The sequence below is a fragment of the Pteronotus mesoamericanus genome, unplaced genomic scaffold (assembly GCF_021234165.1).
Source record: "Pteronotus mesoamericanus isolate MK-2021 breed Mesoamerican mustached bat unplaced genomic scaffold, CSHL_Meso_final scaffold_99, whole genome shotgun sequence".
Taxonomy (NCBI): Eukaryota; Metazoa; Chordata; class Mammalia; order Chiroptera; family Mormoopidae; genus Pteronotus; species Pteronotus mesoamericanus.
Window position 1 is genome coordinate 6,997,902 of NW_026555330.1, and position 22,423 is coordinate 7,020,324.

Here is a 22,423-nt window from a genome sequence, read left to right on the forward strand (position 1 = left end):
CGGCGGCGCGGCGCGCTCCTCCCGGCGGTGAGCGCGCCCCGGCCCGCCCTCGCTGCTCCGGTGCGCGCCCCGGGACCCGCCCCATCTCCGTCCAGCCCGCAGGCTCCGGGCCCCAGCGGTCAGCCCCGGCGGGCTCGTCCCACCAAGGTAGGCGGAAAGGGGGATGAGGAGCGGCCCGAACCCTCTCTAGAGGTGTGTGTCAGAGGGTCGGGAGGGTCCGGCAGGCCGAGGAGTGGACGCGTCCAGGAGCTTGCCCCCCCCACCCCCGTGGCGGGCGTGCGAGTCATGTGCCAGCTCGCGCTGCTTCCAGGGACAGCACTGTGAGAGGCGCGGGAGAGGGACCAGGTGTTGGCCTCGGGGGGGCTCCAGAGTTCCCGGGGCCGGGGGGTGCTTGCGGGCTGGGCTCAGGTCTCCGGGCATCACCTTTCTGTCCCTGTTCTCGGTCTCTTGCCCCCTCCCCCATCCCCGCTGCCCAAGCCCGGCCAAGCTCCGCCTCCGGCATCTTTTCCCGGCCCGGGGCAAAGCCAAGCCTTGGTCTTGGTCCAAGTGTTTCGCGCCTCCGGAAAAAGGCAGCGGTCTAAATATGCAATCCCCTGGTTTTGTTTGTTTTAAGCGGTTACCGAGAACCTTTGCCCCCGCCCCACAAAAAAACTGCGGTTGAGGACGCGTTCTGGTTGTCACTCCTGGGCTCAGATTCCTCGGCGGGGGCGGGGCGGGCGGGGAGTGGAAGGTTTGAGATCGAGGTCTGTGGCGGCCGTGTGTGTTTACACGAAATTCAAGTCTGCTGAGCGCAGTGCTATCGCGCGGCCGGTGGAGGTGTGAACGCACCACCGAAAGGTAAATGGCAAGTCCTGTGTATCCACAACAGCGCTTTACTTTAAGATGCCTGTGAAAAGGACAGAAATGATTTTTTTCCAGATCTCCCAAATACTAACTTATAAATCAGCACCCAAATGCAGTTCTGTCTTTTACAGTGCATCATCAGATTCTTCCCAATTCCCTGTACTATACGATCCAACTTATATATTTTTTAAGTTGCTTAATCTTCTAGACTCTAGAATTTATGCATTACAAGAAAATTTCATTTGTCGGAAGGCCAAGTTAGAGTTTGGAAAAATAACAATTTTCTGTTATGTTTTGGGCCTTCTCTAAAGGAAGTGTGGGGCTTTCTTCACTTGGAATATCCAGAGTTTCTTCCTTATCATTTCTTAGCAGCCATCACTTCGAAGAGACAGCATAAGGAGTTCATTTGATTACCAGTGACATTTAAATATTTATGAAATTAAAAAGTTGTAACTGCAAGTCTGATTCATGGACCGTCAAAAAAAGTAGGGAACATAGGTGAGAGATGCAAGAACATTTTGTTAAACATTCATCATGCCATGTGAAGGCTATTCCTGAACATTTTCAATGATTTTAAAAGGTTTCTTAAATTATTAACCATTAAAATTTTTATTTTGCTTGGTTGGGAGTTTGCCAGCCATGCTTCCAGGTTTCCAGTGTGAAAATACAAGACGCCTAATCAGTGCACGTACATTTCTCAGATTTCATTAGCAAGCTGGGCAACCATTTCAACCCTGCTTCTCATCTAAGTTATCAGTTGAAACAACTAGAATTCTCAAAACCTAAGGAGATAGGAACCCAAGATGATTCATGCATACCAAGGATTGTTATTCCCCATCCCTGTGGCTAGTATGGTTGTGCAAAATTGATGTCAGCTATCATTATTCCATTATGTTTGCTTGGTTCTACTCTAAGGAACAACTTTGAGATGTCTACTTTACAAATTAGAATATTGTAACTCAGAAAAATTAAGCAGCTTGCCTGGAATCATACAGCTGCGACATGATAAAGCTAGGATTTGCACTTACATAAATCTGATCTCACAGCTATGTTCTTCCAGTTGCATCACAAAGAATAGTCAGTGCTTTATTTTGCTTAATACTGAGCTATTATTCTTTCCTCATTTCTGTCTTTCCTTCTATATGGGAAACTCAGTATTTTTGTCTTCTCTTTTATCTTTTTGGAGGTTAATGAAAGGTGTCTAGTATGAGAAAGGATTAGAGAATTGATATTCTAGACTTAAAATATTTAATTCTAGTCAGTACAACATTATGAAACACACAAGTATCAACTCTATAGGAAAAATAACCTATTAATAATGCTACAGCACAGTGTTCTGCCCATGAACAGTATTGGTGCATTGACCTGAAATCCTACATATTTAAAAGCACGTGGGTTGAAACAACCTCTGATTTGCTTTGTGTGTGGACTTCAGGATATGCAAAGGGATAGGTGTGGGCAGATTTGAACATTGATACTGAAACAGGTAATTCATCTTTTACATTCTAAAAGAGGAACAAACATCTATTGACCACCCGTGATACTATATTATCTATATCACCTATTGCATATATTATCTCATTTAGGTCTTCAATAAACCTGACTATTATTTTAGAACACTTCATAGGAAATAGTGAAAGCTAACATTTATATCAGTCATGTTATGTTCTTAACTCATGCTATGTCTGTGCTTTCAGCAATAACTATCTAGCACAGTCCAATAGAACTTTTCCATGAGAAAGGAAGTGTACTGTATCGTCACTGTCCTGTATGATAACCCCTAGACACATGTGCCTTTTGATTACTGAAATTTTAAATCTTATTTTATTTTAGTCAGTTGAATTAATTTAAACAGCCACATGTGGCTAGTACCTGCTGTGTTGGACATTGCAGCCTTTGCCAATGATATTATGCCCATGGTTCGGAGAAGTTAATGAAGCGTGCCCAAGTTCATACAATTTTATAGAAACAAGTTTCTGAGCGGAGGAATGTCCTAGGGATGTTGCTGGGGCAGTGCATGCAGAATGGATGGAGGAGAAGGAGAAGGGCAGGTGAGCCGAGGGAAGTGAGACTCCAGCCTGACTGACTGAACTGGGACTGGGAGGAGGAATGGTTGCGGATGACCGGAGGCAGAATTGCCATCACTTAGTGGCAGCATGTGAGGGCTTTAGAAGGGAGCGCCTAAGGTTACTTCGAGGTCTTAGGATCTGGGTAACCCGGAAAAATGGTCATGCTGCTCACTAAAATAGGAAAATCATGAGCCTTTTTGGGGTTTAAGAGGATTTGGTTTTGGCTGTTTGTTCATCCTAAAAATATTTGTTGAGCAAGGCCCTCTGAGGTACTTCGGTACAGAAGTAGAGTCCCCGTTAAGGATTGTAGCCACTTAAGACACCTTCCTCCATTTTCATACTGGGGAGGCTGATGAGCAAACCCAGTGTTTTTTTGAGGCAGGGGTGCCTATTTCTAGATAGAAAGGGATTGGGGAAGGGGCTGTGGATGGAAAATGGTATTTGAGCTCGATTCTGAAGACTAGGAAGGATTTGGACGTGCAAAAAGGATTACATGAGGAAGAGTTTATGCTTTCTGCAATGGGGTGGACAAAATGTTTTGGAACTCCCTTTTGCCAAAACACCTAAATACTGAATAAATTATGTTAACCTTTTAAATGCATAGCAGGTCTTGTAGGAAAGAAAGGGAAATCGCCAAGGGTAAAAAAAACTCAGAAAGCTGAGACAAGAGTCATAAACTACCAGTGTGTCTCTTCGGGGGTGTTTGGCTGAGAGCAAAAATGGAGGACAAGTGGGGATAGGGGATAGGCTCCCCCTGCTCCCCACCCAAGATAGAGAGAAAAAACCACCCCCCTTTGGTCGTCCAGGTGTACAGTTTCTAGAGGTACCATTCATGTGGTAGTTTGTGCAAATGTAAAAAGTCATCCTGTGTTTCAGGGGATGACTTTTTCATAACAAGTAAAATGTAAATATTTCTACTTGAGCTTCTACAACTCATGGCCTTGAACAAGCCCCTTTCCCCCTAAAGTAGCCATAACTCTCAAAAAATCTACCAAAAAATCAGTGGAAGGTAGGCTAGGAACAAAATATCTCCTTTGCAAAGGAAGAGCATAAAGAAATTTATTCATTTCCACCATAGCTCCAGGTAGGGGGATAAAGGTTACACCTGAGAACAGAAACTGGTAACGGCTCTAGATGTTAGACCTCAGTCCTTGAATTGAGCTAAGAATTCAGAGCCAAGGAACTTGAATACAATTGAAGGTTTATTTAGAAAGTCACAGGGGTAGAAGAGGTGAGCCAGCAGGGCTGCGTGGGCTCAGGAAACAAGTCACAGAGGCAGAAGAAGGGCCCTTGGAGCTTAGGAGAAAGAAAACGTGCTGGGGCTGGAAGGAAGGAGAGGGAGAGGGCAGACGCGCTCCAGAGAGCGCCCACGTTGGGCAAGAAAGGGGTGAGGAGAGGTCCCTGCAGGAACTCTGTGCTCTAGAGAGAGTGCTAGTGCACCAGGTCCTTTGTCTTAAGGGCTTTTTTATCGGGAGGTTTCAGGGGAGGATCTCAATAGAATATTCATCAGCTCTCCAGGTGTGTCTCCAGTGCAGGGTCCTGGTCTGCACTGATTGGTCAGCACCAGGGCAGGGGATCGGAAGTCAGTGCTGCTGGTCCTGGTGGGGGTCCTGGTGTCAGCCCGGTCCTGGTGTCAGCCCTGGCGTGCTCCTCCCGGCCTTGCTGCTTCAGAAGCCTAGTTGTTACCTCCGGTGTGACTACAACTCTGTCTGTGTTGTCAGCAGACCCAAGGCTTTGTTTCTGAGATTATTTGCTTCAGGCCAGAAACTCATTGTTTTAAGGGCTTAATGCTTAAGGGATTGTTTGCTCAAGAGCTTGTATGGGGTCCTGTGAGGCTTTTCTCTGGCCCCCTTGTTGTCCTCTAAAGGGGTCTGCCTGGTGACGGTGACTAGCGATATGCTGGGGGAGGAAAGGTTGCCCTGAGGGCAAGGTCCCACCCTGTAATACTTGTCCTGCTCGGTACCCGGGGCCTTCCGCCCTGGTGACCTCTCTCTCAGGCCTGCCCTTGCCAGTCTAGCTCGCTGCTGGATCAAAACTACGGGGTCTGCCATCGCTCGGATTCAGGGTTCAAACTGACATGAGCTAAAACTCCTGGAAATGAAGAAGGAAAAGTTCGCCCAGGTTGGTGACATGTCAGAGTACCTAGCGAAATACATACAGATCCTCCCTGGAATCACTGCCCCTTATTCTCAGCCTTTGAGGGTACTCCCAGCTGAGCTCCTCATCAAAGACCATAAAACTCACGTGCAGGGCTTGACAAAACCAAACATGTGGCGCTAGACTCCTGGGAGTTTAGATTGGAACGATCGGAAACAAATTCAAATAACACTTAAAGAGGTGAACGGAGAAAAAAGAGTTTAGAAGAACTGTAGTTCAAAATATGTAGAAATTGAAAATTATTGTCCCAGAAACCCGTGCTGGAAAAAGCACTATAGGAATTTAGTCAGGAACTGTGATTAACTAAAGAGACGAAGAAAGTTGATGAACTGTTAAGGACCAACAAGGGAAAAAGAACAGGAAGGAGGAGATTATGATAACTAATACTGAAACTATTCAAATCAAGTCTATAATGGCAGCTTTAGGGACAAGGGAAAAGAAACTAACTTGGCAGGATTTCAAAATACATGTTTAGCAGTAAGTCAGATGAGCAGAGGAAATGACAGGTCCAAGGCGGAGAGGCCGGAGATGTCAGCGTTTGGGAAGTCGAGAGGAAGAAGCTGAGCGCCCTGGAGGAGAGGTGGAGATGAACGTTGTGAGATTTGGCAAAGCTTATGGGAAATACTCAATTTCAGCCCGTTAAACTATGAGAAGACACTCTGTATCCATGACATTATTTTCACATGCCTACAGTAATTTCTTACAATTTGAAGGTATTTCTATATTTATTTTTTAAAATTGCATCCATGAGGAGACACTTCTGTTTTCTAAGTCACGTTATTGATCCATTATTACTTACCAACATCCTCAGTCTGGAGTATAAGGAAGAAAGTGGTGATGTATATCCTGTGTATGTTTAGGCCCTCTCTTTTTTTCCTCCCTCATGTAGGAGCTGGAAATATAATGGTGAACAAAGCAGTTGGTTCCTGTTCTCAAAGAACTTAAAGTTTAGTAAGGAAGATAAAATCAAACAAGCAAGTAACAGGTAAGCGTTGTTGAGTGTCCCGGTGGGGAAGTGAAAAGGTGCTCTCGGAGACAAAGCAGGGACACTCCGCTGAAGGCGAAGAGTTGAGACTTGGAAATGTGTAGGAGTTCACAGGTGGGAGTGGGCAGGGAGGGTGACAGCACCGTGGTCTCCTCACCCAGACAACGCAGTGTCACGAAGGTGCTTGAGAGAGCGCGACACACTGCAAGATATGAAAGAAGCTTGCTGTGGCCGCGTGGCATAGCAATGGGTGGTAGAATGGAATTGCCTGAGTTTGAAGCTTGTCTCTGCTTCCCCATGACCTTGGGCAATTCTCTTAACCTCTATAGCCCTGTTGAGAGGAGTAAATGAGATCGAGTATTCAAAGGGCTTAGTAACACTGTTGACACAGAGTAAACATTGTGTTCGCTTTTGTAATGATGATGAGAAAGGAATTGGGAGCAGACAGAGTGGCCAGAGAGGAATATAGCAAGTAAGAGATCAGACGGTGTGGAAGGACCTTGTAGACCATGTTAAGGAGGAAAGAACATTTATAAGGACACAGGCAAAGCGCTGAAAGATTCTTCCTAGAAGAAGGTGGTCAGATTGGCATCTTAAAATTAGAAGGATCACTGTGGGTTTAGGGTGGATCCCTAATCTCTAGGTTGGGTGGACCACTCTCTAGGTTGGTCGTGGTGCAGCCCACAGGAGGGCCGTTCAGTGGGTTATGATAATAAGCCGGCCGAGGTATGGTGGTGGCTTAGGTAGGGTAGTGGCAGTGAGGATGGAGAGGAGAGGTGGATTGTAAGGGCGAGGAGGAATAAACAGGACTTGGTACTTGATTTTGTGGGGAAGAATGGGAGAGAAAGGGGTTTCCGGACATGGCAGGTGGGTGGATCTTGGTTTCATTTGCTGAGAAATCGAAGGAGAGCGGATGTTAGTGGGTGGTGTGCGGGATGGTTTCAGGAGGGACAGCTCAGCGTGCCAAGTCCAAGGCTGGGGGAGGGGATGGCTAGAGGAGAGTAAATGAAATCTTGTGAACAACCTTGTCTGATTGTTTGTTTCTGACCTCAGAAGACCCGTTTGAGATGTGGTGGTTTCAGCAAGGTCTCAGCTTCCTTCCCTCGGCCCTTGTGATCTGGACGGCCGCCGCCTTCATCTTCTCGTACATCACCGCCATAGTGCTCCACCACGTGGACCCTGCTTTGCCTTATATCAGGTCAGCGACGTGCACGTTATCGGAGAACGTTTACGCCTCACTCATGGTCTAACGTTGAAGCTGAGATTTAACGTTAGCATTTTAAATTCAGATTCTGTGTTTGGCATCGCAGCGATAAGAGGAACATCACACGGAGGGCGCGTTTGGCTCTCTCTGTGGGACGGAGAAGCGTGGAGACGGAGGGCTGAGGCTCCCCTGGGGAGCTGCTGGGTGAATTGGGGCACTTCAGCGCCTTGTCCTCCAAGCAGGCGTTTGAAAGCGTCTCAGCCGATAGACTTGGAGTAGCTCTCACCTTAAAACGTAAAAAATGCTGCAGACAACAATAATATTAAAAGATAATAGTAATAGCAAACATTGATGGATCTACTTACAACGTACGAGGTGATGTTCTCAGCATCCTTCGGGCCTTAAGTAGTTGAGTCCCTACAGCCATCCTTTGAGGCAGAGACCATACTCCCACCTGAGGAAATGAGGTCCGAGAGGTTAAGTTATTTGTCCCGAGTTACGCGGCTCAGTCACGGATGGGACCAACATCCGATTTCCTGGGTCAGCTTGCCTCTAGAGGCTGTGCTCTTAGTTTTTATGACAAGTTGTCCAGATCTTGTTGGCACATGAAGTATCAAAATTTACTGGTAGTATTTTTGAAAATTACTAATAAGCATAGGTACTTAATTTCATGGATGTCCGTAACCTTTCTTTCCCGACTATAAAGACAGGACGTGCTTATTTTAACAAACTTGAACAATACCAGGGCGATGATAAAACAAACAGTTGGCCTCCTGTTCTCACCTCCCCTCAGTTCCTGCCTCCACGCGAGCAGTCAGTGGTGTGGCGGATTTCTTTCCAGAATTCGGTCTATTTTGGTGGTGTTGGAGTTGTTTCATTTATTTGTTTGCCTTCTGAAAAAAAATAACTCTTCTAATACACAAAATAGTAAACTTTTAAAAGGCAGTAAACCCACAGGGAAATCTGTGTTTTAGAAACGTCAAGGAGCGACCCGGGCGCACCCTCGCACTGGCCTCCACGTGGGGTGTGTGACACAGGAAGGGTCGACCGGCCGGGCGTCCTTGGGGGGGGACGTACGAAACCCCAAGATATTTCCTAAAATTTAAGGTTTCAATTCTAGGGGTAATTTGATAAATAATCACTGCTGCTTACTGCTCTGCCAGAGTGTGTGCGGCTTAAAGAGCCAGGTCATTCTTCCGTAACTCCGGGAGAAGGTACATAGAAAAGGTTCACGAGGGTCCTGCGTTTTTATTTCCCCTTCAAAAACTTGTTGCTTTCATTTTGAAGAGTTCAAAATAATTTAAGAGGCCCTTTGAGTTCTTCAGTTTCAGTTCTCTGATGGTGCTGCATGTGATTTCCTGACAAATAGTCCCGTAGACACTTCCTTTCCTGTCCCTGTCTTTTTTTCTGCTAGTAGATTTAGTGTTATTACCCTAGGTTCTTGCCCCAACATTATAATGTATCTAAATTCAATGGTACTTAACTTTGATTTCTCTTAAGCTCATTTCCTTTGTCTGAAAAATGAGTAAGTTAAACTGGTTCCTTTCAGTTCATAAACCATAACTGAAAGGTTTGTTATAGCTGCCAAGCGCATAACCAAAAGTAAATTTCACTTTAGAGACAATTCTACTGCAAGTCGGCTTCTGGTGTTTTAGGTTCAAGTGGTGGGCGCCCAGGAAGGGTGCTTGAGACTGGCCCCTGGGGTATGAGAAGAAATTATTAGAACTTCCTTTGTGTATTTCTTATATCTCAAAATATTTAAGCTTAATATAGGGGTAATAATAATACATACATTTTGAAATTAGATGGTGAGACATTCTTTCAGTGGTGTGTTAGCCACATAGTGTGCTGAGCAGGGGGCCGCAGTGCCTTGCGGGTGAGGGGTGGGTGTGGCGGATTTCATTTGGAGGCCAGTTTATGTCTGTGTTCCGGGGGGGGGGGGGCAGGGAAGGAGCCCACCCAGTCACCCAACTTGGAGATGCATGCTTTTGTTTACTTTTTTGGCTAATCCAAAACAAGAACATCATTTGGAATGCAACTACTGAAATTGTGCTGATTTTTCTGATAGGAATAATATATTATTGAAGAGTTGAAAGGTAGAGGGATCACCAGCAACAAAAAACCAAAATCCTCACTCCCTGAACATGATCAAAGGGTAACAGAATCTTTTGTATCTGATGATACATTGTAGAGTAGGCCTTCAGATTCATAGTTGATACTTTACTAAATCCATATTGGATACTTTTCTTAAACTTAATTGAAATGTTCACTGAGTTTTCCTGATGCCTTACCAGAAATGACTTTATATTCTTTTTTTATTCCCAATACGTTGTCTTAGTCGAGATCCTTATTGTCTCTGTCTTGCAGCACTTCAAGGCCAAAGACTTTGTCTCTTTCGCCTTTACAGTAGTTGAGGGAAGGGAAAGGAGCCAACAGTTAACGGGTCCCCTGTGGCCTGCGGCTCTGGTAGGCCTTTCATGTGCGTGACCACAGTTTCAGTTCTCTGTCCACCCAGCGAGGCTGGGAGGGGATTAGTAGCTCCATTTTGCAGATAGTCTTAGGAAGATAAAGGAACACTCCCAGGCTCCACCGTTAGAAGATGGTGGGCCGTTAAACTGGATCTGTGCGTGCCGAGGTCCCCAGTCTCCAGGCCCTGCGCCGGCCCGCTGAGGTCCGTCCCCCATCGCCCTGTCCTCCCTGCTCCCCACAGTGGGGCAGCAGCAGGCCACGCCCACCGGAGCTCCCCTAATCCATCCCCAGCAGGCATGCGCTCCGCTTCCTGGCACATCCCTCCCAGGCCCCCACGTCTTCCACGAAACGGGTCCCTGGTGCCAGAAAGGTTGGGGACCCCTGGTGTGCGCCATACTGCCCTGAAAGACAGGCATCGCAATGCACAGTAATAGCCGGTTTCCGTAGAGGTCTGGACAGAAGGCTGTGGGAGTGGGCACTCCGCTAGGGGACTGGCCAAAGCCAGGGGGAGGCAAGGGCTCAAACTGCTCTTGAAGAGAAGTTCCGGGAGGCCAAGGGCTTTGTCCCCTTTACTTACCACTGTATTCCTCTCCCCAAAACGCTGTCTGGCATACGGAAGGTGCTTGATAAATAGTTTTTAATGAATCAGGAAATGACTAGATGTTCATTGAATTATAGACAGAGTCAACGGCAGACAACGAAAGACAGAGTTGTAAAATGACCTGTGACACTTGGGGAATATTCAGGAGAGACAGATAAACATCTTCCTGACCGACGTGAGTCAGTAACACATTCTTTACATGCTAAGGGTAGCGTTTTATCAGTTTACATTGATTTTATTATGTGGAAAAAAAATAATCTTAAGTGATATGAAAAAAAGTGAATGAGACAAATACTGTGAGCTCAGCTTGTCATATTCCATTGTGAAATTATAAGAGTTGAACGTGGGTTTATAAAAAGAAAAAGGACTTGAAGTAACCGCCATTATTTCTCACCCCTTAGAAGAAACCCACACACTTTCTTTCCTTTTCTTTCAGTGACACTGGCACAGTCGCTCCAGAAAAATGCTTGTTTGGGGCGATGTTAAATTTCGCCGCAGTTTTATGTAAGTAATGGGAGTGGTTTTAACGATCAAAATTAATAGCTAAGTTGCCCCTTGCATCTTTAGACAATATTGTTTTACTTCTTAGTTACTATACTTGAGAGAATGTTATCACTAAGTTATCAGTCATGTCCCTTTTAAAAGAAAAACAATTTCTAGAAATGCTGAATTATGGAAATAAATCTTTTTTAAAAGACTTTATTTTTAGAGAGAGGGGAAGAGAGGGAGAAAGAGAGGAAGAGAAACATCAGTGTGTGGTTGCCTCGCAAGCACCCCCTACTGGGGACCTGGCCCGCAACCCAGGCCTGTGCCCTGCCTGGGACTCAAACTGGCGACCCTTAGGTTCACAGGCTGGTACTCAATCCACTGAGCCACACCAGCCAGGGCTGGAAATAAATCTTTAAAAAAAAACAAAAACAATTACAGGGCTATTTGACTACTCATTCGAATACGTTGCAAAATATAAACAACTATTCCTTGAGGCCTTAAGTCGATTTCTTAAGCACCCAGTAGAGGACAAAGAGCTGTAAACACACTGAGCCCAGCTAACCCCAAAATTCCCGTGGGATGAGTCATTCAGAAGTTGGAGAATGACAGTGGAACCTTGTTTTGATTTTTGAGTGATAGTCTTATGCCAAAGGGATGGCATTCTACAGTATTTTACATTCCTATTGATTACTTATTTGTCAAACCAAATTCTTATTAATGGTTTACTACAATGTTTTCTCCACCAGTTGTGGTTGTTTTAAATATTTGCATTCTTTCATACAAAGTCAAAAATTAAAGTCGAATAAGTGATTATCTGCTTCACTCTCATTTCATTTTATTTCAAAATCCTACAATTTGCCTCAAGCAGACGTAGCAATTACACAGAAGGAAAAAACACATTATTATCCTTGTTAGTCAAGAAAGGGCCAACTCAAACTTCCCATTGCAAAAATATTACCAAAGAACTCAAAAGTATAGAAAATGCAGCTTTTGTAGACATTTTAAAAACTTTAGTGATAAGCTGAATTTCTTATCCATATTCTAGAACTAATCACTTTAGACTTTATCATTAAACATATATTTTGTTTTACATAACATTTATCACTAGAGATTTTCAGAAAACATCGAACTTGTCTCTTAAATTTTATCCTAAATATTGGTAAATATGAACCCCCTGGGAGCATATGACTTGCTCAGTTCCACAGAGATATCAGTAGTTTTATAATGCAACCTTAAATTTTCTCTAAAATCTACAGCTTTCTTTGTGTGTGGGGCGGGGGGAGGATCATCTTTCAAGTTAACTTTAAAAGGAAGATCGATGTTTCTGGATAGCGGTGACCTTTGTGAACTTTTTATTGGCAACTTTATTTCTTGGTTGTTTATTAATTGTTGTTTTTTGGATTCTCTCTTCGCAGGCATTGCTACCATTTACGTTCGTTACAAGCAAGTTCATGCTCTGAGTCCTGAAGGGAATTGTATCATCAGATTAAACAAGGCTGGCCTTGTACTCGGATTGCTGAGTTGTTTAGGACTTTCTCTTGTGGCAAACTTTCAGGTTTGGGTTTTAACCAAGCATATTTTCCTAAAGTTCCCGAGTATACCTGTGACAAAGAAAACCTGGAGCATTCAGTGACTTGCTGTTACTGTTTCTTTTCCTTAACAAAACAGAATCCACTGCTTTGAAATTATTGGACCCATTTAGAAATAGCCACATTCACAATTAGAAAATTCCATTCTCAGTAATCTCTTGACCAAATATAAATTATTTTATCTTTTTAAGGACCTACAGAACTATTTATTAGACTCTTTATTACTACTTACTAGGCTACTCCAAGACCAGAAAGAATCGACATAAATCTAAGCGACACAATTACAGATTTAAACTGTCTTTTCTAATATGCCTGGCAAGCGACACTCCTTTACGTGTGCTGCGCCCTTGTTCAGATGTTCCCACCGATCGCTCGCACTCCCAGGTGCCCAGTCCTTAGGTGAGGCAGCAAAGGAAGGATCTGTAGCTCTTCCAGCTTTTTCTCAGGAACTCTTAATGTTGAAGTAGCCATCAGCCTTCCCCAAGCATTTGCAAACTCTCCACATTTCTTTCTGTCGATGTTCTTTCAGGTAAGTCTTTGATACGGCCAGTTGCATGCTGGGCCTATGGTGCTTTTCGATGGATCCCTCTATGGCATTTAAAGTTTCCATTTAGATATTTGATAACCTAGTTGGACATCTAATAACTAGTCAGACATAAGAACACACATCAAACAAATGCATATATTAGAGGCATATTCTGTCTCTCTTATTTTAAAGTTCTCCATTTCGATAATGTTTCTGATGGGCCTCTCCTATTTTTCGGTGTTTTAGTAATGATTAACACCAGTAATCTCTGTAAGTATAATCCAGGTGGATATTAGGTAGGGCTTGCTGCTGAAACAAAGCCTAGAATTCCCGTGTTTTAACACAATAGAGGCTTCTTTCACACACACGTGCCTCCAGGGTATGAACAACGGAGATATGAAGGAGGCGAATGATTCAGAATGAGGTTAGAGAGGTACAGAGCAGCCCAATCACATAAGGCCTTTGAGTAAATTAAGCAGTTTGGCAGTTTATCACATTACTTTTTCTCTCTCAATTGCGTCTCTCTTCATGTGACTTTGGATCTGTGAATGTTGAGCAGGGCGGGGACAGCCTCCTTCTGCATCGTCCCCTTGCTATTGTCTCCATTGTACACGCACTGGCCTGCCTTTGTTCGCTAAACAAGGCGAGTTTCCTTTCCTTTCTTACGTTGTTTCTGCTGTTGGACACTGTTGGACACGTCCCAACCCGAGCCTGAGCAGATCCAAGCATCTTTCAGATCTCAGAACCGCACAGACTGTCTTTTCCCAGAGAAGCCTTTTCTGTTCATAGATGTGCTCCTGGATATTCCAGGTTTTCTTTCTTTGTGTTCTCCAAATGGAAATTAATTCATCATAGCACTTATTATAATCTAATTTTATAGCCGTGGCTTTTAAATTTTGTTTTGAAAAATTTTACTCAAATGTATTTCTCCATTAATTATGGGCACAGTGTTGTTCACTGTTGCATATTCAGCACCCAGCAAAACTTAGCACAAACATGCTCTTATTACAAGTTTAGTGCCAGCTTATTGAGAGAGGCCAGAGGGACTAAGTAGGATGAATAAAAAAATCTCTTGCTATTACTGTAGTTATCGGCATTGAAAGTGACCTAATAATTATAATATGGCTTTTCAGAAATCTGACTTAAAAATACAAATTTAATTTCTTTGGAAACAACTGTGTAATAATAATCATCAGCAAAACAAATACATGGGAAGTGTATTCAATGCCTACTTAGAGGAAATTTTCTCTTCCTAGGAAATTTATCCTCAAGGATACTTGGAAGGGATAAGTAGGCAGACATCTATATTAATTTCCTAGCTACCATGTAACCAAACACCACAAAGCAGTTTTAGATACTTCTATCCTAGTAAGAAAAATATAGTAGGAAATGTTCTCCGTTCTTTATTTTTGCTTTTTACTTCACAGGATTTTGTTCATAGGACTGTGTAGGGATCACAGTGCGTGTTGATCGGGCTGTATCTGTGGTTAGCTTCATCAGTGTTTGTGGGAATATTTTTAAGGAGAAAAATTTATCCATTTTTCTGTTCTTAGCCCTAAAATAATTAATTTCATTTTTGCCTATTTTTCTAGCCTTTATGTGTAGATAAATCCATGTAATTAAGAACAAAGGAAATATTAGCATTTTGCATCACATTTTATGGTAGCTGAATTTTTTTTCTGTTACACAAAGTGGTAATGACAATGAATTTTTTTCTCTCCTTAGTGCTTATAACTTACTGCCAGTTTTAACACACAACTGTTTTGAGGTCTCCCTGTCTCTCTCCAAAAAGAAACCAATGCCTTTGACAAATAAATTGTTATACTTTACTTCTTCATACTAGAAACTGTCTGTATCTTCAACTGAGAAAATTGGGCTGTGTTTGTGAGTTAGCCTCTTGCTTGTAAAATGAGGGGCCCAAGCCCTGGCCTCTCTCCTTTGTTCCCTGGGTCAGACGCTCAGTGCCAGGCGCTGCACTGGGTACCTTCCCAACCAAGTGGAGCACACAGCGTCTGATCAGAAAAATAGAGTGGTCTGAAGGAAAACTTTCGATTGTAGACTTTTTAGAGAGCTATGGCCATCATGTTTTAAGCAATGGGTATTACAGTAAAAAGGAAAAAGTAAATGGATACTGATAAGTAAGGTAAAGGAGAAAAATTATAATTTATGATAATCTCTTGTTGCATGTTATCAGAACCAGTTAAACTAGAACCAAGAGGGAATGTTGTAATTTCTTGAGCCTTTAAATTGTATTTAGATTTAAATTGAAACTTTCTACCCCAATATTCCCAACCATCTTAATCCTTTCTATCTTCCATTCTTTTTTCCTAATGCTTGTCACCATCTAACATACTATGGAATTTACTTATTCCTAAAGTTTATTATTTATTGTTTGCATTGCTTCACTTGACTGTAAACTCTGGGGCCATATTTTTGTTCTTTTTTTTTTCACTAATACACCTGAATACTAAACAGTTCCTGACATACAAGAGGTACCCAAATAAACATATTAAATAGATGAATAATTACTATCATATTTTTAGTTATGACCTATGAAATAATTTGCATTACTACAATCCACAGGTTTATGCTGAATATTATGAAAGAAAGTGACCCCAGGAAGTAATCAGTTCAGTGTGCAGAGGGTTTCCACTCAGTGCGTGTCCTAGTGACAGCGCAGGCTTGCACTGTCAGCTCCCGTGGTGGCAGTATATATCGGTTCCTCTCATTTCTTATCTCTTCTCTCTGTCTCGCAGAAAACCACCTTTTTCACTGTGCACGTGTGTGGAGCCGTGCTCACCTTTGGTATGGGCTCGCTGTACATGTTTGTGCAGACCGTCCTTTCCTACCAAATGCAGCCCAAAATCCACGGCAAACACATCTTCTGGATCAGGCTGCTCTTGGTCATCTGGTGTGGAGTAAGTGCATTTAGCAGTATCCTTTGCTGTGGCATGCGGCTCTGCTGGGAAGGGAATTGAGTAACAGAATTTAAGTGAACACTGTTGGCGTAGTGTAAACAGTCCTTTTGTGGACAGCAAGATTCTTGGGTTAGTGGCCCTAAGTTCAAGGATTTGAAACATGAAATGTGAATTTTACATAGGACCTCAGTAACTGACCTAGGAACAAAGATAATGTTCAGCCTCATCATGCTCACTTCAGAGATGTCGTGGGTGAGGTAACGCCTTCCCTGAGAACAGTTACGTAGCGGAAGCTTGTGACAGAGGCGCCGAGTGACTGAACAGGGGCAGGGGTTGACTATGGGGACGATTTCACAGTGAGCCTTCGGGCACGTTTAGTTCTCCTACTGCCGTGTAATATGAAGTCTTCAAGAAGATGGGTTTGGATCTTGGAAACGAATATATACGAACAATCTTTTGGATTATTATTATTACTATTATTTTGAGAGTACATCTTTAAAGCCGGGGACAGTGAAACAAAGAAGTGCTTAGGACAGAAGAAGCAACTGCAGAGAGAGCCCAGGTGGGGCTGCCGGCAGCTCACTGAGCAGTCGGAGAAAGGGGCCTTGGGGGCTGGGCCAGGGCTTGGGCCGAGACAGGCCGCCGCTGCCCACTGCTCCCCTGGGTGCAGGTCTCACGGGGACCGTAGAGTCTAGGAGATGCTTGTCTGCGGGGGGAAGAAAAGGGCGCAGCCGTGCTCTGGGGAGGGAGGCCGTGCCCCTTTTGGACCTTGAAAGCAATTTGTGTGTTAAATCTAATTTAAACTCACAGCCCTTGTCTGAGAATCTTCCTTGACTGACGTCTCTCCTAGTGCTGACTTGCTCGTCACTCTTGTACAGTGGCAGTTTTGGCACAGACATAGTACAGAAACTCCACTGGAAACCCGAGGACAAAGTAAGAACTTAAAGAGTCTAAAAAGCTTCGTTTTATATTGCAGATGAATTTTAATGTGTTTTTCATTTCATCACTAACAATGAAACATTGTCAGTAGAACAATCAGTTATGTATTAGCAATATTTTCTCTATATACTAAGCATCTATGTAGAATCATCCATATACTGTCACCTGTGGTCTGTGGACATTTTGAAGCCATGAAAAGAACTGGGATGGGAAAGAGTTTCCTCAGAAATTGACTCTTCAAAATAAAGATATAGTAATAGTATACAATATACCCAACTGAGGTCTTCTATTATTAGAATACTTGTCTTCTGAATTGAAAAAAAAAGTCTTCTCCCACTTTTTATTATCGGCAAGTGTGTAATCACGGACACTGCATTTGGGTTACATAATATAGTAGATAACAGAACAGAGATAACATCTTTGATCCCAAGGGAAAAAAGAGGAGGGACATACTCAACAGATAATAAAGTGAGTGTGTCTGTTTTCACAAACCACTCAGTGGCATTTTATTTTAAATTATTTTGAAAGAATCAGTCCTAATAGGACTGATGTTTGTGAAAATGAATGAATGAATGAAGTAATTGACATGATTCTCTGAAGTATGGTCCATATATTATTTAATGCTTTTAAAAAGAACCCTAAGTTTATCAGGAGTGTTGTGTACTTCAGTTGTTTTTTTTGGGGGGGTGGGGGTGTGAATCTCTGGCTTTGGAAAAGCCAGTAACTTCTTGACTGTTGAGTAGAAATTCTCTTCTGTCCTGGTTATTCAAATGGAACTTTTACATTCTCTTGACACAACTGTGATAGCCAGATCATTTTGGAGGACTTTCAAGTCTGCCTTTAATTCTCAAGATATATCAAAAAAAGTCAAGGGCTTATAAGCATTATGGGTTTTGTATTTGAGAGAAATTAATAGACCATTTGAACGGAATTTCACAGAACCATCCTTTCTTGTCATTGTCACCCAGGGCTATGCGCTTCACATGGTCACTACTGCAGCAGAATGGTCTATGTCATTTTCCTTCTTTGGTTTTTTCCTGACTTATGTCCGTGATTTTCAGGTAAGAAAACACAGATTTAGATTAATGTGGCCTAATTTCCTTAAGGTGGAATACGAGAACTTTCTAAAGGCAAGTCTTCAACCGTTCAAACACTAACTTCCCAAGCAGTGATGCCCGAAGAGAACTTTTTCACATGAATTGTTTCTCTCCTTGCAGAAATAGTGTATTACTAGCAAGACTTGGCTTTGAAAATGGGCTTGTAAAATGATCACATTTGTAGAAATCCTTTTTTAGAAGTTTTGTCAACCCTGCCTGCACGTACGATGGCCATCCTCAATGTTTAGTTTTACTGATTCTTCATAGGAATGAAAGAAAAATGAACGACCTCTAAATAGAGAAGCATGGTTTTCCCAGCTCTACCAGAACTGCAGATGATATCTTTGGTGGTACAACATCTGTCTCATTCTTGTTACTCATTAGAATTGATTTATGTTCCTAATCCCAAAAGATACTCTTCAGAACATACTGAAGATGTGATCTGTCAGTAAAGAACAAACTTCTGTATATAATTTTCTTTTCTGTTCCAGAAAATTTCTTTACGGGTGGAAACCAGTTTACACGGATTAACCCTCTACGACACGGCTCCTTGTCCTATCAACAACGAACGAACACATCTACTCTCCAGAGATTTCTGATGGAAGAATAAAATACTTCTGTGATGACTATGATTCTCAGGGATTGGAAAAGATTTATAAGTTACTTCGCTGAAATTTTCAAGCAGTTAATCATGGCTGACAGTGACATTGGTGGGTTTTGATAAGAGACGTGAATTAAGCCATTTTATAAATTATTTTAAAGGATATCTTCAAGCGGATCATGTAAAAAACATTTATGCCTATACTTTTTTTTTAATCCCAGAAAATAAAACCAAAGGACTATAGCACTGTAGATTTTTTTTTTCTGCTTTAGGTAAAACAGCAGAATTGCACCACGCAGTCTGCAAGACCCAGCATTTTGTGTTAGAAATTATTGTAAAATACCGCTTTTTTCCTGGAATCCACCTGTAAAGGGAAGCAGGCCTGAATTCATGTGAGCTCTGTCGTTGCTTCAGCTTTGCACAGGAGACTCTGGTGGTATTCATTCAGTTCCTGCCACAAGGCTAGGTCCTGTGCCAAACGGTCTGTCACACGTGGTTGCAATAGGTTCATGAAGCTCAGTCTCCGGTATGAGATTTTAATCCAAAATGAGAGATGTAGATACAGTTAAATTTACTCCAATCATGTTTTATGTGAAACAAAGGTTAGTGTTTATTCACGAGGCTGAGAAGCTTGTGAATAACAGCAGATCATTACTAAAATTACGTTAAACTGCAGTCAAGAGCTTTTTAGATTTTTCTTTATAGCAAATTATAATTACTTGTAAAAGTAGACTTGAACAGGCAAATGTTGAGCCTTTTTACTGGGATATGATCTTTGTAGAATTCAGATTCTTAAGGATGAAATGAGCAATCCAAAAAGACTAGGTACATACTAATTGTGATACATCCACCAACACAGTTTTCTGTCTTGCTGGTTCTGGAAGTGATGGAATGGCTTCAGCCTGAATCCCTATTTACGCAGGTAAAGAATGGTTTACAGATCCCAGATAAAATTCAAAAGAAGAAAATGGTCACCTGGAAGGTATGCAGGGACAGACTGCTTTGCGAAAGAATCCTTGCAGAAGATTAACAAGGTTTATGTTTTTAGAAGAAATGGCTCTACAGCCCAAATAAAAGATGGTGAGAACAAGTTTTAAGTGTACGAGGAAGCAATTTAAAGGAAAATGGTTATATGGTGGAACCAGAAAGCTTGATCATGAATAAATTGCTAGAATAGGACTAAATGTTTCTGAAGAGTTCGGGACTAAGACAAAATGGAGTAAAATACTGTTTATATCAAGCATCAATGAACATGGAAGACAATACAATAAACACCGATTAGCATCACCAGAAAAAAGTATGGGTACAAAGTTGAAAAAAATTGTATTATGTCTCTGCAAATCACAGTGCAGCTACACCTAAGAAACGACACTTAGTCCCGATTGCTATATACCAAGGAAACTAATTCAGTTATAAAGACCACAGTATGGTGAGGGGAAAGTTGAGAGAATCAACATTCTTAAGTTACAAATTATGTGTGGGTAAGATGACACAGGGAAGAATGTGGACTTGTATGCTCATACTAGAATATTAAGTCAAAAATATACACTAACACATTAAATTATTTTAAAATAAAAATATTACTTTGTGTTTTAATTCCATTATTTAACTTTTATCCTTAGGAATAACATGACTCAAAATACTATTAAGTTAAAAAAGGGATTAGAATGAGGAATATTTGAATATCTTTTCTCTCTTTAGGGCTTAAGTAATAGAAGATAACCATATACTCCCTCAAAATATATTCATGTCTTGCCTCCAGTGTTAGGTACAATAGGTTGGGTGAATAGATAAGACATTTCCCTTTAATTCAATTAAAATTTTTGTATTGAATGTTTAGCTTTAAAAATGAGAGGTTTCAAGATGACAAAATTAGCAGACACTGAAATTAGATAGTGAAAGTCATTTCCTCTTTGTCCTGGGTAAACAGAAAGACAGTGTTTTCCCAGATTTCTTTTCAATTAAGAATAGGCATGAGACTGAAGTTTAGCTGGTAAAATATAAACGAAGTGGATGTGTTTGAAAAACAAGGTGCTCTTTCACAATTCTTTCCCCTTACGCCAGTTGGGTATTGATAAAGAGATGGCACAGTCACATGAGAGGAGGAGCCTGCACTAGTCCACTTTTAACCAGATAATTAGAGAATCAAAGTAGAGATCTAGTATAATTTAGGAATGTGTTTTTATCCTTTCCATGTACTAAGATTATATTGTATATTTTTAGAACAGTGTCATATACGGATTGTAAGTACTTAATGGATTTATGAAAAAGACAACTGTTTCTTCTGCAGTGTCTTGTACAGACTCACTGTGTAATGAAGTTCAATTACTGTTGGCTTATTAGTGTCCTTGTAAATCCATGATGTACAGCTGGTTTTGGAAAAAATGAAAAAGGTACTCCTTTATTAGGAAGGATCTTTCTGAGGCATTGTGAGTGTAAGAAGTTCTAACCTCCAGAAGGTATGGTAAGTTCAGAGTTCGCCTCGTCAGAAAGCCTGAGTGGAATTCAAAGAGAATGCCTGAAATTCAACCCAGCTGACAAGCACAGATTTTACTAAAATCTCACCAATGCTCAGATCCTAATCTGTGCTGGAAGAAAATTTGTTCATTTAAAATTCTTAAGCAAGTGGTAAAATGAATCAAACCAAAGCAGCAACAAAGCGCATCTCCACCTCAACCGCAGATCCGATTAACTCCGCCTCCTACTCCAAGAGTCCCGGGAAGAAACGGGCACGCGCTTCTCCGGAGGTAACACTTCTTTTCACACCTACTCGGCTTTTATTCAAAGTATCCAGCATATGGTAAGAGGTCAGAAGACATGCAAAGAAGTAGAAAAACTTGATCCAGAGAGGAAACAGTCAATAAAAGCAAACGCAGAGATTTCCAGATGTTGCAGTTATCAAAGGTAGATAACTATGATAAAAATTCTAAAGGAACTAGTGAAAAGAATGGAAAACATGCATGAAAAGATGGGGGCTTTCAGCAGAGACATGTAAACTTTGAAAAAGAAGAAAATTCCATAATTGGATATGATTACACATAGAGAAAAGGATGGATAAAGTGGAAGACAAGGCATTTGAAAGTATAAAAATTGATATTTGAAGAGAAAAAAGTGAAAATAAAAATACAATATATGAGTTTTAAAGGCAAAAGCAAATAGCCTTACATCTTGTAATTGAGTTTCAGGAGAGGATAAAGAGAATGGTACAGAAGAAATGTCTGAAGAGATACTGACTAGGAACTTTTACAAAATTGATGGACATTAATGAAGAGAAAACCAACCAAAAAAATGACTGATACTAATGAACACCTAGCAAGGCTAGTATATGGAGCTGGGCAGTATTCACTGCAAAGTCGTGTTCATCCAGACCGCCAGGATGTGATTGTATTTTGAAATAGTGTATTTGCTGGTGTAATTATTTATGACAAGATCATACTAGGCTAGGATGAACCCTAAATTCAGCGACTGGAGGCCGTCAGATGACTACCTCATGACACAGAAATGGAGAAGGCCAAGTGAGGACAGGCAGAGACTGGAGCGGTGCAGCCTCAAGCTAGAGGAAGCCACAGGTTGCCGGTAACCAGACACCAGGAAGAAGCAACGGAGGATTCTCCCACAGTCTGTAGACCGGGGAGCCTTGGTTTTGGATTTCTGTCCTCCAGAAATATGAGAATAACTCCCTGTTCTTCCAAGCGACCTGGTTAATGGTGATGTGTTATGATAGCCTAGGAAACTTAAAAAAAGAAAAGGGAAACCTCATCAAGTAAAAAAGAAAACACAAATTACTAATACCAGAGATGAAAAGAGGGACATAATTCCTTAGCCATTTCATATGAAAGAGCATGTTATGGACAACTTTATGCCAATAAATTCAACAATCCAGATGAAAAGGAGAAATGCCTTTTTAAAAGTAACTTGTCAGAAGTGATGCAAGAA

At 41.9% G+C, this 22,423-nt stretch overlaps 1 protein-coding gene across 6 annotated transcripts; it reads left to right on the forward strand.

Moving 5' to 3' along the window:
* Positions 1-54: 54 nt before the first annotated feature.
* On the forward strand, positions 55-20,057 carry DRAM2 (DNA damage regulated autophagy modulator 2). 6 transcript variants are annotated; one of them, XM_054564918.1, is made up of 9 exons: positions 55-147; positions 5,959-6,054; positions 7,108-7,252; positions 10,765-10,832; positions 12,233-12,372; positions 15,689-15,866; positions 16,701-16,783; positions 17,758-17,850; positions 18,378-20,057. In XM_054564918.1, the coding sequence occupies exons 3-9, from the start codon at positions 7,122-7,124 to the stop codon at positions 18,483-18,485; spliced, it is 801 nt and encodes a 266-aa protein (XP_054420893.1). In that variant the 5' UTR covers positions 55-147; positions 5,959-6,054; positions 7,108-7,121; the 3' UTR covers positions 18,486-20,057. The 6 variants fall into 6 exon arrangements, with proteins under 6 accessions (XP_054420893.1, XP_054420895.1, XP_054420894.1 ...); XM_054564920.1 differs by having other exon boundaries at positions 7,111-7,252; XM_054564919.1 differs by having other exon boundaries at positions 5,959-6,053; positions 7,100-7,252.
* The last annotated feature ends 2,366 nt before the right edge of the window (positions 20,058-22,423 follow it).

Coding starts and splice junctions, on each gene's coding strand:
- DRAM2 (XM_054564918.1), top strand. CDS start 7,122: ATGTGGTGGTTTCAGCAAGGTCTCAGCTTCCTTCCCTCGGCCCTTGTG. Junction 16,784..17,757: donor ACTGGAAACCCGAGGACAAA/GTAAGAACTTAA, acceptor ATTGTCACCCAG/GGCTATGCGCTTCACATGGT. Junction 17,851..18,377: donor CTTATGTCCGTGATTTTCAG/GTAAGAAAACAC, acceptor TTTCTGTTCCAG/AAAATTTCTTTACGGGTGGA.